The sequence below is a fragment of the Vanacampus margaritifer genome, chromosome 1 (genome assembly GCF_051991255.1).
Source record: "Vanacampus margaritifer isolate UIUO_Vmar chromosome 1, RoL_Vmar_1.0, whole genome shotgun sequence".
Lineage (NCBI taxonomy): Eukaryota > Metazoa > Chordata > Actinopteri > Syngnathiformes > Syngnathidae > Vanacampus > Vanacampus margaritifer.
The window spans coordinates 20,059,750-20,075,609 of record NC_135432.1 but is presented as its reverse complement, the minus strand read 5'-3'; the positions used below and the strand labels follow the sequence as shown (position 1 = coordinate 20,075,609).

Genomic DNA, 15,860 nt, shown 5'->3' with positions numbered 1-15,860 from the left:
CAATAGAAAAAGGCCGCCGTGAGCATCAAGTTACTCAGTGTCACCTAAAGCCCTGAGCCCCCATAACTTTTATGAGTCTGCTCTTATTCATACCTTTCCTGTATAGCGTGTATATGAAGTAGCGCTAGTCTTTTGCCTAAGTTGTGTACAATTCCATACAGGTGGTCCGCACAGGATTTGGGGGAAAAACTCTTGACAGGCCAAACTGAGGTCTTGCTTGACCAACTAGAACTTTTCCACATCTCAAATAAATGCAGCAGCATTCATTAATATTTAAAGATTCCTGGTAAATGTTTTTTAAATGTATTTTTTATTAAGATGTTCTCAACCACAAAAACTGTACTTGATCAACTCAGTTTGTAGAGCAACATATTTACAGTTAAATCTCTACAAAAGGCTTCTTATACAGTGAGCCAGTAAAAAAACTCAAAAATATGTTAATATGAAAAACTATGAACAGTGGTTCTAAATCGTGGTGGTGATAAGCATAGCAAAGAACAGGTAAGAACAGTCTATTTTTGAAAATTAAATATATATATATATTTTCAAATAGGAAAAACCTGTAAATTCAAATAAAATAAATATCGAAATTCTGTTTCTTTAGATTAAAAATATATAAAAATAAAAAATATATATATATTTTATTACAATGTAGAATTGCTGTTAGATGTGACAAATGGCAAGTGTATTGGTACTCCAGGAAGTAGAGAGCATGACCTGAGGGACTGCAGCTGAGGCTAGAGATCCGAGAGCTGATGATAAAAGGGATTGAGATTGATTTTTGTGTGAGACTTCCGGTTCCGGTCTGCAGGCTGATGTGGTAAAAAGGAGTTGGAGGAAGAAAAACCTATTAAGTCCCACTCCCAATCTCATCAATATCAAGCTTTGAAAACAAATTTAGCTATTTTCCTGCAAATAATAATAATAAAATCCCTTCATAAATAAGTGTAGTAAGCACATTCACTGACACTAGATTTCAAGAATATTAAATTTGGGATCGTAAAACAAGACAGAAAGGGACAAATGAAGCTTTGCTAATAATGGCAAAACAGTTTGATAGATGTAGATTTATTAAATGCAGACCTTTGTTTTTGATTTATTGTAAGAAAATGGAATTGAAATAGAATTGAAAATTTGAAAGTCGTGAGTGTGAGCACGTCGTTGAGATAAAGCCATGCGAAGAGCAGTACTTTATTCAGGATCATAATCAGGTACTTTTTCATCTCACCACAATGAATCAAAGTTTCTCCCGAATTGTCAACACTTGTCCACACAATACAAATAGAGCACAAAAATGGAGATCATTTAAAACCACTGTCATTGTAATTACCTTTCATGCATATTAAACATGGAAAATGTATTATAAAAATATATATAAGGCACAGAGTAGAGCTGCCAGAATTAATCAATTAATCGACTACTGTAATAATCGACTAATAGTTTGGAGCCATTTTTTTCTTCAACCCCACCTTTTTTTTCTTTTTAAATCACTATACGAATATGAAGTAAGAAATAAACACCAATAATAAACAATAATCAGGGGGGAAATCCTTTTGTAATACAGTGTTATGCAAAATTCCAATGAATCTGATTAATCGATTCTAAAACTATTTGATAGTGACAGCACAGCACAGCGCTAATGAACGGACATTTACAAGTAAACATGTCAGATTGTAGCCGTCAGATGGTTTTCATCTGCAGCCCCTTGTCAGGTTGATGGAACATTTTAAATATGAATTTAAATGACAAAAAAAAAAGACACACAACACACAATACAAGTACACGGATCATTGGAAATTTCTGCACCATTTTAAATGTAAATTCATAAATGAGATCATATCAAGCTTCATTCATTGCTGCTATTCTCACCAGCACACGTGTGCCTCACAGCTTCAGCCTTACTTGGGAATCTTTGACCACAAACTGAGCAGGTAAAATGCTTCTCTCCAGTGTGGATTCTCATGTGCTTTGTTAAGTTTCCCCTGTGAGCAAAATTTTTACCACAAACTGAGCAGGCAAAAGGCTTCTCTCCAGTGTGGATTCTCATGTGGCCTTTTAAGATTCCCTTGTGAGCAAAATTTTGACCACAAACTGAGCAGGTAAAAGGCTTCTCTCCAGTGTGGATTCTCCTGTGGTTTGCTAAGGTTCCCTTCTGAACAAAATTTTGACCACAAACTGAGCAGGCAAAAGGCTTCTCACCAGTGTGGATTCTCATGTGGCTTGCTAAGGTTGCCCTGTCAGCAAAATTTTTACCACAAACTGAGCAGGCAAAAGGCTTCTCTCCAGTGTGGATTCTCATGTGGTTTACTAAGGTTCCCTTCTGAGCAAAATTTTGACCACAAAAGGAGCAAGCAAAAGACTTCTTCTCGCCAGTGTGGACTCTCATGTGGCTTGCTAAGGTTCCCTTCTGAGCAAAATTTTGACCACAAACTGAGCAGGTAAAAGGCTTCTCTCCAGTGTGGGTTTTTGTGTGTATTTTTAAGATTAGCTTGTGAGCAAAAATTTGACCACAAACTGAACAGGCAAAAGGCTTCTCTCCAGTGTGGATTCTCATGTGGTTTGCTAAGGTTCCCTTGTGAGCAAAATTTTGACGACAAACGGAGCAAGCAAAAGGCTTCTCACCAGCGTGGCCAATCAAATGGGTTCTCAAATGACACTTGTAGCCAAAAGTTTTCCCACACTGAGAACATTTCCAACGTTTGCTGTCAGTGTGACATGTCACATCACCGTCAAACTGTTCATGGTCACTAGTGTGAGGAGAGTGTGACGCGTCTTCACTGTCTGACATTGGAGGTAACCGATTGTCTGCTTGGTCCTCATCATCTTCTGTTGTTGTTTGTTGTCTTGAGCTGCTGCTTGGAAGCTCCGCCCCTTTGTTCTCTTCATATTGACATTCATCTTCAGTCTTCAAATGGACAGCAGTCACGGGCAACTCTGTGAAATGCTCCTCCTCTTTAATGTATGGCGGCAGCCGCTCCTCTTTTTTTATGTTGGGAGGCTGTGGCTGCTCCTCTTCTTTAACTTGAAGAGGCTGCAAGTCCTCCTCCTCTTTCACACCAGGGAACTCTGGCTCCCTGCGCTCAGGACAACGATATTTTTCACTGACGTCTGCGGGACACAAGATACACATGGTTTCGTAAAGTCAATTTATTGGGATGTTATGTATTTTATATTTAAGATTATCACATGGGCCAAATCCGTGAAAGAACAACAAATCTGGCGAATGTTACGTATTGTCTCAGTCTTCATTTTGTTCCAGAAATCACTTAGCATAACTTTGTAACTCTGATGGTTCCGGATATAATTAAAAAGAAAAAGAAAAAGATATACAAACATTGAATATTAGGGATGAAAACACCAACCACTGTGTGGACTCCAGTAGTCCCGGGAGAGGAGCTACAATACATAATTTACATTTAAAAAAATCTAATAAACAAAATAGCTTTAGTAGCTACTCAAACGGCTTGTATTTACGTGTAATAATCATTTTAAGCAATTACATCATTACAAGAGCTCAAGCCGTTAAAATTACGGCTCTGGGTGATCTAATTAGTCGTTTTAAAATTCTGATGACATAGTATTAAAGCAAGGAGCGACTCCTGTTCCTTTTCAGTGGATTAAAGATTTAGGCTTAGAGTTTTACATCACATCAACAGTGCTCTCCGCTAAAGTCTCCCCGCACCGGAAGGTTGGGTGCACTCGTACGTCGAATTTGTGCATATATTCCAGGGCGACTGCGGAAAAACTGTAATTGTACATAACAAAGTGCCCGGATGAAGATTCCTTTCAAAAATAAATACGGACATATTGTTGAAAAGTATGAACTAAACAAGTGACAAACCCGCTCTGTTCAACACAACTCGAGGCTGCTTGCAAACAGCGTCCAGTAGTTGACGTTGTCGCTCGTTCTCCTCTTGTGCTCTACAAAGCTCCTCTTCGTACTTGACTTTCGTTCTTGGCCACATTACGCACACATTTGACGGCCGTATCCTTTTTGGCGGCTAGCAAGCTAAGCTAGGCTAACACAAACAGGGCCGAGAGATTTCGACGAGCACTGTCTGATACGATTTAATCAGACACGAAATGTAGCAATTATATTTGACTTCAATAAAGAAGTGACGGAGGCAGAGTGTCTATGTTTAAGTCCGTTCAGTACGAAATTCGTACTTCTCGGGTCGAATCCCTGAAGCGTGTGCCAACTAATGTAGATGAGTGGTTCATGAACGGCGAGTCGATGCGCGATTGCGCGTGTTGATGACGTACGTGGTGACGTTTGAAGACCCGCGAAGCGGATGTACCACGTGACTGATTCAGGAAATGATTCGCTCGGTTTGAGTGTAGTTCGAAATAAAAGCAACAAACAAACGCTATGGATTCCCCTTCACTTTTTGTGTTTTCATGTCCCTTACTGCGCTACTTTTTGGCATTTAATTTGACGAGCTTCTTTTTTGCAATGGAACCAGCAAGAAAGAGATTTTCCCCTGTTTGGGAGCACTTTGAGCAGCTCTCACCTCAGAAGGTAATGCACTGCAATTACTATTTAACAGATTCCAATAATGAAAGAAAATAAAATGTGACAACACATAAAATGCACATCTTTCTTTTCGGAATACTTTTAGGTGAAGTGTCTAGTGTGTTCCAAGGTGCTTAGTTATAATAACACCTCAACTATGCTAAGGCACTTTAGAGTCTTGCATGGCAACGAGGAGACCAACTAGGTTGAACCCGGCTCAGGTAGGCCATTTATATTCATAGTCCCACACTACACTGTATGTTTTAAAACTCTGACATGTAATTTAATTTAGCTGAGAAGGTTGATTTGGCTGAGCTGTTGGTCGATATGGTAATTGAGGATTCCCAGCCGTTTTCCTTGGTGGACGGCAGTGGATTCAAAAAACTTAAGCAAGCTTTAGCTCCTTCCTACGTTGTACCGATACGGCAGGTATGTATGTCACAACATGAAGCACTATATTATCGGATGAACCATTTCATTACTTTTCAATTCAATAAATTATACTTTTTTTTTTTAAGACTTCGAAAGCCATGGTAGAAAAAAAGTACAAGGGAACCAAGGATAAAACAAAAGCCACTGTGGCAAAAGCATCTGCATGTAGTTTGACATCAGATATGTGGAGTTCCATCAATACTGATGCCTATCTAGCTGTCACATTGTCAAAACGGGGGGCTTTAGGACCCAGATGCGGGAAGGCATTGGTGTAGTCCACAAGAAGGATTTAATTTCTATTCAAAAAAAGGATCTTCAAAGTACAAAATAAAACTGATCTAACAAAACATGAAGCGGCAAAAAACGGGCAGTATGACGTGGAAGAAAAGACAAACAATGAAGCCACACAGACAGAGGGCAGACAGCAGACTAAATACCAACACTAATGACACAAGAGGCTGAGGGCACTGATTGGATGACACATGAGGGTAATGGGAAACAGGTGGACACAATCAGGAATCAGGGTTGACACTGACACCACACGAGGAAGGGCAAGTGACCTGAAACGAGAGGAGTCAATTTTCAAAATAAAACAGGAAATGACAAGACAGGGGAGACACACCAGGAAAACAGAAACTAAACATGACAGGAACTAAACATGACTGAAAATAAACATGACAGAACCCCTCCGTCGAGGGACGGCTTCCAGACGTCCCTTTAAAAAGTTCAAAAGCAGGGCGGGCGGAGGGGGCGCGAAGGCGGGAACCTGGCACATCCATCAGGACCAGTCCGGGGGACGTCCCGGACTCCAGACGAGGGGAGCCCGGCGGCGCCGGTCCGGAGGGCGCCCCGGACGCCACACACCGGAACAGGACGGCCGTGGGATGTACACCTCCTGTCCACCCCCATGGGCCTGACGCCGCCATGGAAGAGGCGAAGAGACCCCGCACGAGAGCGGCCGAAGCCAGGAGGCTGCCGTGGGGGCGGCCGACGAGGCGCGGGGGATTGAGGCTGCCGTGGGGGCGGCCGACGAGGCGCGGGGGCCTGAGGCTGGGGCGGCAGACGAGGCGCGGGGACCGGAGGCTGACGGGGCAGACGAGGCGCGGGGACCGGAGGCTGACGGGGCAGACGAGGCGCGGGGACCGGGGGCTGCGGCGGCAGACGCGGCGCGGGGACCGGGGGCTGCGGCGGCAGACGCGGCGCAGGGACCAGGGGCTGCGGCGGCAGACGCGGCTCGGGGACCTGAGGCTGCGGCGGCAGACGTGGTTCGGGGACCTGGGACATCGGCGGCAGGCGTGGTTCTGGGACCTGGGACATCGGCGGCAGGCGTGGTTTTGGGACATCGGCGGCAGGCGTGGTTTTGGGACATCGGCAGCAGGCGTGGTTCTGGGACATCGGCGGCAGGCGTGGTTCTGGGACATCGGCGGCAGGCGTGGTTCTGGGACCTGGGACATCGGCGGCAGGCGTGGTTCTGGGACCTGGGACATCGGCAGGCATGGTTCTGGGACATCGGCAGGCGTGGTTCTGGGACCTTTGACATCGGCAAGCGTGGTTCTGGGACCTGAGACATCGGCAGGCGTGGTTCGGGGACCTGGGACATCGGCAGGCGTGGTTCGGGGACCTGGGACATTGGCAGGCGTGGTTCGGGGACCTGGGACATCGGACGGCGTGGTTCGGGGACCTGGGACATCGGACATCGGCAGGCATGGTTCGGAGACTTGAAGGTGCGGCAGGCGTGGCTCGGGGACTTGAAGCTGCGGAGCCGGAGCCACATCAGCCTGCCACCATGGGGAGTGAGGAGCAACAGGGAGACTAGAACCCGAGGATACCGAGAGTGAAGGAACGTGATGAGAAAAAACGGGGAGTGGGTAAGGAACCAGGTGAAGTGGGGACTAAGTCTTGACGTGGCGGTAACGTGGGGCTATGAGGTGCACACGATGGGGACCGGAGTGATGAACATGGCGGAGACCCAGGTGACGGGGGGGTGACATGACCCCGATGTTAAAATAATCCGTAAAAGAAAACCGTGAAGAAAACATGTAAGGGACTAAGCTGGTGAAAAAATCCAAATCAGTGTCAGAATCGGAACTGGAATCCGTAAGTGCATTAACAGAAAAGGAGCCTTCATTTTCACCATCTGTGAAGTCTGTGTCTAAAAAACAATGGGGCGACAAAATGGTGTCGTAGGTGAAAGATATAACATTTTTAATACCTAATTTCATATATCAACCATTGTTACACATTATTAACATTCCAATTCTTTATATTAACCTTGTCGAGATGTTTTGTGTCCTTAGTAGAGCAGAAGGTGTTGATTTCGGTATAATCTGACCTTAAACTGGGTCATACTATTTAGTCTAAAAAAATTCCTTCTCAGCGCTTTGTGCGAAAACACATTTCGGTCTTGAAAAAAAAATTGCTTTGAAATAACACACACACACACTCTTTACTTTCTTCATCAGTCACGGCCACCGTAAATTTGGTTCAACTTGTTTGTGAGATTTTGTTATGGGGAAAAATAGAACCTTCAACTATATAACATATTCAGTCCCGAACACACACCCAAATCTGACCTTGTTTACGCCATCTGCTCACGGAAAAGTACCAGAGAGTATGTTTAGTCTACAAATAAAAGAGAGGAGGTCCTAAAATTATAAAAGCCGTTCGACACCCGGAAGAGGTACATTTGACGCTCTGAAATCCCACGTTTTTTAAGTGATGTAATCGGAAGATGTTATCTGTCCAGAGATTCTCTGTTTTTTATTAAATCATTTTTGCAAAAGGTGTATTTTTCTTACATTAAATCTATCTTCATTTTTGTAACACGCAAAGAGGACGAAATTAAATTATTCCTCTTCATACGGCAGGGACTTAAGTGAACTATGGTGATCGGGTGAATGGGGAACAGAAGACAAAGACCGAGAAAAGGAACTTACATGGAGGGAATTGGATTGGGTGGCAGGCTGACGGTGCTTTCGTGTCGACCGACGGCGTGCGGGTCGCCTACGGGAGCTTCCCGCTGGGTCCGATCCTGGTGTATTCATTCTGTTAAAACGGGGGGCTTTAGGACCCAGATGCGGGAAGGCAGAGGTGTAGTCCACAAGAAGGATTTCATTTCTATTCAACTGACACTTGTGACGAACATTATAGCGCGCACTCGAGTTGCTCCAGCTCCAGCATCACTCTTCACTCGAGGGATCAACTTGGACACAAGGAAGCTCCACTGCTCGAACAAATAGCAGTGGTCGAAACTACAACGTGACGCGAAGTATGAACAACTGCACATTAAGTGGTTTAACGCATTGCTAAGTAGCTAACGTTAGCACTTTGCTAGCACCAGCGCGGGGGAAGCTGCTTGTTAGTTGCTGTCTCTTGTTGACATGGTTCACGTTGACAGAAATTAGGCTTTTAACCTTGTTTATAGTAGGGGTTGCATGACTTGACATTTTAAAAGTCAAAGATGTTTCAATTGCACACTACTGTGCCGAAAATGAAAAATAATTTCAACGTCGAATAATAATAGCTGATGAGGTCGTTGCAAAAATCACAAAACTACGGAATGTTTTGGAGTCAGACAGTCAACAGCTCATACAGAGGATTTACGAAAAAAACAGCTAGATCAACATCAAGCATCATGTAAGATTTTGCATTACGAGGTGGTTATTTTGCCTTGACCTAAAACTCACCAACTAGCGTTATTTTGCCGTGACTCGCGTGAGAACTACAAGTACAAATTGTGTGCCAGTGAACACGTATCATTCTTGGTATAGTGGGTAGAGCGCTCGCCTCGAAGGTGCTAGGACAGGGGTTCAAGTACTGCGTTTTTTATTTATACTTATTTTTCTTATTTTACAATGTTGACAATTTCTTGCAGCCAGTCGGGAGTTTTAAGAGCCGTTTTAATTAATGTGTTTTTTGAAGAATTGAACAATTATTCTGAGGGTTATAGGTTTTGGCTGGTAAAGCCAATAACAGCCTAATTTTGGTAACCTTGCTCTGCAAGCTGAATTCTCGCGGTATTTGTGAGTTCACAAACTCCGAAAAATGCATCTTGCACCAAGCCCGTTGATCTCCACCGGGTGGGTCGGACCAATCACAGAGGGATATTGTGTTTAGGGGCGGGATATGTAGGTGTGACGAAACCAGGAAGCGCCGACACCTTGGGAAACAAACATCTAACATGGACCCTGCAATTAATTCTGTTCTTGCAGAATTACTCTCCGTTTCCTTGTTGAATGTTGAACAGCGGCGCTTCATGTACTTTTATCTGTTAAAGATGTTCGTGCTTTATTTTGCCCTCTAAATTGAGATCAAAGATGACGTTTTCATCCTTTGGTGTGATTGGCCAAAACAAACGTGAACAAGATGCCGCATCGTCCAATCAGCTCGAAGTATTGTACAGAATGTCCCGCCTTTCCCAAGCAAATCACCGTGGAGCAGTCCCAGATTGATATTGTGGAGAACTCTCTTGAGTGAATCACAATTATCAATCTGGCTATTGCCAGATTATATTTTTGGTGGCAAAATCAAATGAAAACTTCGCAAAAAGAAACAGAGCGGGGCGAAGCAATTCAGGATTCAATTCAGAGCCATTCATGGTAGAATAACACCAGCAGGAGAGTGACGATCACGGGCATGCACGTTATGTTAAGATTAGGGGTGCACCGATCACAATTTTCTGGCCGATCGCTGATTCCCGATCTTTTAAAAAGTCTGACCTGCCGATCCCGATTTTTCCCATAACAAGCAGCATACACCTTCAGTGTTCCAGATTTGTTTTAGTGAAAAACATTGAACGATACCTGTGAAATAATACAAACAGGTTTTTTAACTGCACACGAAGTAGTTCTCCCAAATAAAAATGAAAAGCCAATTCGTCATCTCAGCAGAAAAAGACAGTGGCTGACTTTTTCAGACCTCTGGGGAGGGAGATGAGATCAGTGGAAAAGATCGGTTTATTTTTAAGGGATCTGCCGATCACCAATCCCCCCCAAATTAAGGAAATCGGGGCCGATAAATCGGTTGGCCGATCGATCAGGGCACCCCTAGTTAAGATACATCTCCCGTCTGTATTGCCCCTTGTGTCTAAAGAATAAGTAGAGCTAGTAAAAAATGCAAACCACAAATGTAGACCAACCCTACTGTCGTATATGTTTTCTTTACACAGACACATTTATTAACATTTTAGGATGATATGTTTACAGTACACAGATTTCCACCATTGAATTGCTACTAAACTTGAACTAGACAATCCTGCTTTGTTGTCTCTGTGTTTAATTCTCATATCTCATTTCTGCACACTTACAGACTGATCAATGGAGCGTCTTAGATGCCCGTCTGGCGACGAGCAAGACGGCACCGCACGTCACAACGGAGACCCGCAGTGCCGCAATGAGGAGTCCAACATTGGCTCCGTGGATGGACGGGATGGCAACGAAAGGGGCATGAGGAGAGAAATAAGGAGCAAGTACAGAGACCTCATCGATTCAGTCCAGCGTGAGTTTATGACTTCTGAGGAGGGGGACGCGACTCGCTTTGTATATTTGTCTTATGCTTGTGCTGTTTTATTTCAGGAAATAGAGAAGATTTGCTGTGTCCTTCAAACAACAAACTTACAGAGGTTTTAGAAGAAGCAGACAAGCTTTTTGTAAATGGTATGTGTCATTTTTATCATAGCTTTTCACATCATATTATCAGAGCTGAGTGGACATGCTTTTCATTTTTCACCCATAGACACATTATAATGAAAATGTTCCCCGGAAGTGTCACATGAATTTCAAACTGGGCATGCGCCGAGTAATTTCAGTGTTAGCCTAGCAACAAGGATATTTTTTTTTAAACCACAAGGGATTGTATTACACAGGGATGTGATTTTTCCGCTAATTCGCGGAATTCCGCTTTTTTTATCTCCCCCCCCAAAAAAAAAAAATCCGAGTTTTTTTTTTTTTTTTTTTTTAGTAGTTCATTGTGTATGCACATGACTCCGACAGATAACATCTTCTGCTATAACAAAGACATTTGTGGTATGCTCTAATATGAGTTACTTTTCATTTGGTCATGATACAATTATTTGATCATGAAATTTGAACTCTTCAACATTATTTGTGTTAACTTAGTAATCACATTAGTTAGATATGATGATATTCTCAGTGATAGTTTTTAAAAGCAAAGACAGTCCAATGTTTTTGAATGTGACTGATTTTGAGTTGACTAAAACTGCCATTTTATATGGGATAGTTCAATATACATTGAAAATTTATGCTGTTGTTTTGTCTATTTCTTTGTCATGTTGAGTGCATTGAAAGTACTTAAAAACACGGAAAACCCATGAGCTAGCCTAGCTGGGTGCCAGCGGCCCCCAGACCCCCGGCCCCCAGACCCCCGGCTAAATTTTCAGATAATTTCACTTTGGTCAAATCACATCCCTGATTACAGCCTTTTATTGGTTCATACCTGTAATGACGTAGATTTAAAGGTGCATTGCGGAGGCTGTCACTTTTTTAGTCGCAACTGCCACCTCTGGCCCATAGCGTAACTGCAGCCTCGTTGTCATGCTCGTGGATGGTGCATGGGCGCTCATATAAACGATTAGTTTTTTCAGTTTTATTGAAGTCTGAGTTGGAGTTTGGGCTGTGCGTGAAGCCGGCATCTTCAGTTTTTTTTCCTTTTTTTTTCATTTTATATCCTAATTGTGTCATACACTAGAACAACATTACATGTCCGTGGGGATGAGCATGACGTCAGCCTACACCCTTCCTTCCCCCTGAGGGGAGTGTTCGCCCCAAAATGTTCAGAATTAGTTCTGCTGTTTTTGTCATGACAGTGTTGCTGCACTCTCTCAAGAAAAGCATTATTCTGAGGCAATAATGTGTGAAATTCAATCAATTCTAACTGGAAGTTTTTCCATTTTTCTAGTCTTCCAATCAGATCTGATCGATCCTTTTCACATCGTCAATGCTTTTACGGGGTTCTAGTTTAAAACACGTCTTTGCGACATGGAACAGTTTTTTGCTGGAGGGTCACATATATTTTCTCTTATTCCTGTCATTTAATAAGTGGCCGGAAAGTGCATTGGCGGCTGTGGCTCTCCTTTCCCACATGCGAGGGCATTGCGGTTAAAATACTTGAACACATAAAAGTGATAGCGTTAAACTGCAGATTTCCACAATATAGCGGGAATTTCTCCAATAGACAAGTGGATCGAGTATGTTCCTCAAAATGTATTTTTTTTGTATGCACGTGGTAAGTGAACCTTGACAGAGTGGGCAACATGAACTTGTATACATTTTTGTTTGTGTGAGATGAATAAATAAATAGGGGGATCAAACTCAACACTAATTGGACAAAAGGGACAGCCCTCTCATCCAATCAGCGAAGGAGATCAGACTCGTTGATTGGAGCCTCTTTTCCATACTTCTTGCGAGTGTTTGCATTTTGTATTTGTGTGTTCGATGTCTGTCCTGTTTTATAATAGCGTATAAGAGGTCAGCCTGGTTCTCAAATTTTTTCTAAGTCAACCGATTTTCAAAATATTTTCAAAGTGCCACCTCTGGAGCCTCTGCAGCGGGGGTTCTCGCCTGCCATACCCGAAATAGGAGCGCTATGGGCGGCCTCCCTGAGCACATTTGGCCCCCCCATCCTGGTTCTCAAATTTTTTCTAAGTCAACCAATTTTCGAAATATTGTCAATAATCAAAAGTATGGCTCGTAACGTAGAGCAAAACATTTACTAAGCGGTAATTTGAACTTGGCGTACTCACTGGATGACATACCACTGTATCTTTGTATCGTTAAGTCAAAAACGTAAGGAAATGGCTAGTAGGGAAGTAGTAGTTTGTATTTTTAGGGTTTGCAAAGCACCCGCCATTCACGCCAACTTCCTCACACTTCCTGTTTGGGGAATGTTTCAAGGTCAAATAAACGTAATAAAATTTTTGGGGGTGCGGTGGCCATCAACTGCTTCCAGACCTTCACTATTTGTGCCATCAGTTACTTGCAGATTTTCGCTTTGTGTCAGGATTTGGTGCCTCCTCTGTACGAGCCATCAAGAAGTCAACATTCCCAATTGTCAATGTTTAAATGTAGATTCCAGTAGAATGAGCGCTACTCAGAACACTCTTGACAGCAAAATGGATGTTTGGCAGTGCGAGAGACGAGTGAGGCGGTGCTGGATTCCAAGTTTGTTGCTGTGGCCACCGACCTGAACAACGAGCGAGCCAGCCAGATGCGAGACGAGGACAGCGCTTTTGACATCATTGCTTTCGCTCAGCACCTTGTAAGTGATTTCATTTGATTTGACAACCATATAGAAGGTTTTGTGATCCTCAATAAAGATGACACATAATGGTGCATCTGTGCCACTCCTCGAACCCCCTCCCCTAAAAGTTGCATTGTCTTTAAAGTAAGCGCGTTAGACAAGCATGTCTGTGCTGAAGTTTTACGAGCAATTTTTCCCATGCTGAAATTCTGATCAACTGCATTTTGCTTCCCCCGTATTCCAAATGACTCATTAAAGGCCCACCTTGTGCCGATCTTGTGGCCTTGCATTACATTTTAAGGCGAAAAGCATTGACGCTGTGATTTGCACCCTGTCATCCTGAGGTTGCTTTTGCCCCTATGACAGCTCTCCTTCATGGGTCTCAACCGGCTGGAAAGTGGCGGGGACCAGCAGAGCGGAGATGAAATCGACGGCTACCTGCCCAACGACGCCTGGCAAAGATTGGCCCGGAGAGCTGAGGAATGTTTTAGGACAGCGCCGACCTTCCACTACATGTGTGTGTGTGGCCTCATTAATCAGCTTTTTTTTTTTTTTGAAGTGTTACTGGGTGTAAAATGTTTGCAAACCGCTGGTTGCACTCCACATCAGTGACATCCGTCTGTCGCCAGGTTGGGTTCCTTCCACGCTGAGCCGCCCCCTCCAAAGCAAAAAGCAGAACGGCAAAGGAGAGCCCCCAGCAAGGATGCAAAAAGGATCATGCCCACTCAGGTAGCGATGACGCATTCAGCCCGCTATCCCCATTTAAAAAATCGTTTTCCTCATCTATATTGAGCCAAGTCACGTTCTTTACATTTGAAATATCTGACCGTAGGAATAAAAATGTCCCAAAATACAGCTGAGAATGACTTGCCTTCTGCCATCTAGTGGATGAGCATTTAATTGTTCTCTTGCTCTCACGTGCACGGATCAGCTGAAAAAGATAGAAGAGACGGAACAAGAAGCCACCGAGAAAGAGGTGGAGAGGATCCTGGCCTGCCTAAAGGACTACCATCAAGATGACCGTGAGTTCACGAACCCTAACCCGACCGACCGCCTTACTGCTGTACCATAATTGCTATTTCATAGAATTCTGCTTCAATCACAGCATCGTCGGCGATACCGTATTACGAGTTTGTTATTGACCCCGACTCCTTCCCACGCACAATCGAGAACATTTTCCACACCTCGTTTCTAGTCAGGGTGAGTTTTCTTTGCAGCGAAGAATAGAAATGGATGTTGATCTCACATGGGTGATTCTTTGGGTGCCTTTTCAGGATGGTTTGGCACGAATAAGTTTGGATCAAGACAAGTTGCCGAATATAGGTAAAGGGCAATTAATTGATTTGCCACTTTCAGGGAAAAAATAATAGCACATCCATTTAAGTACTGGTGTTGCTTCTTTCAGCACCAGTGGAGGAGACGGCGATGGAAATAGATGGCGGCGGGTTAGACAACCGGAATGCAGCGATCGTTTCAATCAGCCCAAAGATCTGGAAGGTGAACTTATCTTTTCAGATCGTTTCTAATTAAAATGTCTCTGGCTAATGCAGGGAAACGTATGCCAAGTTTTCAAATGTAAGAGACGCCACACATGACAAAGAAAAGAAAACCTAGCTGTGTGTAGTGTACATGAGATGACCAACATGCCACACCGCACACGCAATGTCAAAGGCACAGATAATACACAAATCTCGGCTAACTGGGAGCTAAATTGTGGTTTGCAAGCTCTTCTCAAATTCGGCCCGATTCTCGCTATGTGTGTAGCCGTCACACATGAGTCCATGAACCATAATGTTTTTTTTTTCCCCTCTCACCTTCAAGGAGCTCATAGATGCCTTTGACATCAGGGACGCCATGATTCCACCTCTCAACAATTCAGTGATGGAATAAGTGTCGTCACCAAGGACTCACTGTTGTTTTTGGTTGTTCCCACTTTTTTTGAATTTTAGAGTTATATTGCTATTCTAGTGTTTTTTTATTTCGATTAAAAAAAAAAGAAAAAAAGACAAAATGACACTGGCTCAGTTTTAACTCATCAACAAGCGTGTATGCTAGATTGACTTTTTGATACACTATGTACAGGATGTTCAGTCAAATAAAATGTATCAGTTTGCCTCAAGTCTGTATTGTCTGACTGAAAAATGGATGGACAATTCATAACACATGGCAACACTGGTTAACGTTAAGGTTAACTTTTTATTTTGACTGTATTCTTACCAAGCCATTTCCTTGCAATAGCATTTTAATTGTTGATTGTCAGAGCTGGACACTCATTCATCGACAACTACGATGCCCTTTCGCCGGGTGCTTCCGCATATTCTGCAAATGCTTTCGACACTAAGTGTTGCAAAAATACATGGAATGAGAGTGACAGTTTGTATCCACCTCGATAGACTCATGAAAACCTGCTCCGGTCAGTGCTCAGCCCGTGCATTTTTTTCAGAGGCTTCGCATCAATGTGCGCTCGTTGAAAAGTGTCATCATTGACTGGAAGTGACGATTAACGGAAGTGCCCACCTCTTGTTTTGAATAAGTTCAACTTAAAATAGGAAATACCATAATTCTATCTTTGAGGGTTCTCCCACGATATTTACTTGATAAAAGTAATCTCACCAACTCAAATTTTGGCAGATATTTTTGATCAAATTATTACATTTAT

General features: G+C 43.2%; 3 protein-coding genes across 4 annotated transcripts; 1 reads left to right on the top strand and 2 right to left on the bottom strand.

The window, feature by feature from the left end:
- Positions 1-1,161: 1,161 nt before the first annotated feature.
- Positions 1,162-4,236, bottom strand: LOC144061056 (uncharacterized). Its single transcript, XM_077581074.1, has 2 exons — positions 3,842-4,236; positions 1,162-3,108 (listed from the first exon to the last, which is right to left on the bottom strand). The coding sequence occupies exons 1-2, from the start codon at positions 3,963-3,965 to the stop codon at positions 1,847-1,849; spliced, it is 1,386 nt and encodes a 461-aa protein (XP_077437200.1). The 5' UTR covers positions 3,966-4,236; the 3' UTR covers positions 1,162-1,846.
- A 160-nt stretch (positions 4,237-4,396) lies between these two features.
- LOC144061060 (uncharacterized) lies at positions 4,397-7,966 on the bottom strand. Its single transcript, XM_077581115.1, has 2 exons — positions 7,882-7,966; positions 4,397-7,097 (listed from the first exon to the last, which is right to left on the bottom strand). Exon 2 carries the CDS (start codon positions 6,650-6,652, stop codon positions 5,672-5,674), a length of 981 nt encoding a protein of 326 aa, XP_077437241.1. The 5' UTR covers positions 6,653-7,097; positions 7,882-7,966; the 3' UTR covers positions 4,397-5,671.
- On the top strand, positions 6,257-15,320 carry nsmce4a (NSE4A component of SMC5/6 complex). 2 transcript variants are annotated; one of them, XM_077581101.1, is made up of 11 exons: positions 6,257-6,813; positions 10,253-10,441; positions 10,519-10,599; positions 13,089-13,219; positions 13,568-13,716; positions 13,831-13,930; positions 14,133-14,223; positions 14,307-14,401; positions 14,476-14,524; positions 14,607-14,698; positions 15,023-15,320. In XM_077581101.1, the coding sequence occupies exons 2-11, from the start codon at positions 10,261-10,263 to the stop codon at positions 15,089-15,091; spliced, it is 1,038 nt and encodes a 345-aa protein (XP_077437227.1). In that variant the 5' UTR covers positions 6,257-6,813; positions 10,253-10,260; the 3' UTR covers positions 15,092-15,320. The 2 variants fall into 2 exon arrangements, with proteins under 2 accessions (XP_077437227.1, XP_077437216.1); XM_077581090.1 differs by lacking the exon at positions 6,257-6,813 and adding an exon at positions 8,064-8,213.
- Positions 15,321-15,860: the final 540 nt, after the last annotated feature.

Bases quoted from the DNA above. Each gene is read 5' to 3' on its own strand.
- LOC144061056 (XM_077581074.1), bottom strand. From the start codon at position 3,965: ATGTGGCCAAGAACGAAAGTCAAGTACGAAGAGGAGCTTTGTAGAGCA. The intron at 3,109-3,841 runs GTTTGTCACTTG...TGTGTCCCGCAG, and splicing joins AGTTGTGTTGAACAGAGCGG to ACGTCAGTGAAAAATATCGT.
- nsmce4a (XM_077581101.1), top strand. From the start codon at position 10,261: ATGGAGCGTCTTAGATGCCCGTCTGGCGACGAGCAAGACGGCACCGCA. The intron at 13,220-13,567 runs GTAAGTGATTTC...CCCCTATGACAG, and splicing joins TTGCTTTCGCTCAGCACCTT to CTCTCCTTCATGGGTCTCAA. The intron at 14,402-14,475 runs GTGAGTTTTCTT...GTGCCTTTTCAG, and splicing joins ACACCTCGTTTCTAGTCAGG to GATGGTTTGGCACGAATAAG.
- LOC144061060 (XM_077581115.1), bottom strand. From the start codon at position 6,652: ATGCCTGCCGATGTCCGATGTCCCAGGTCCCCGAACCACGCCGTCCGA.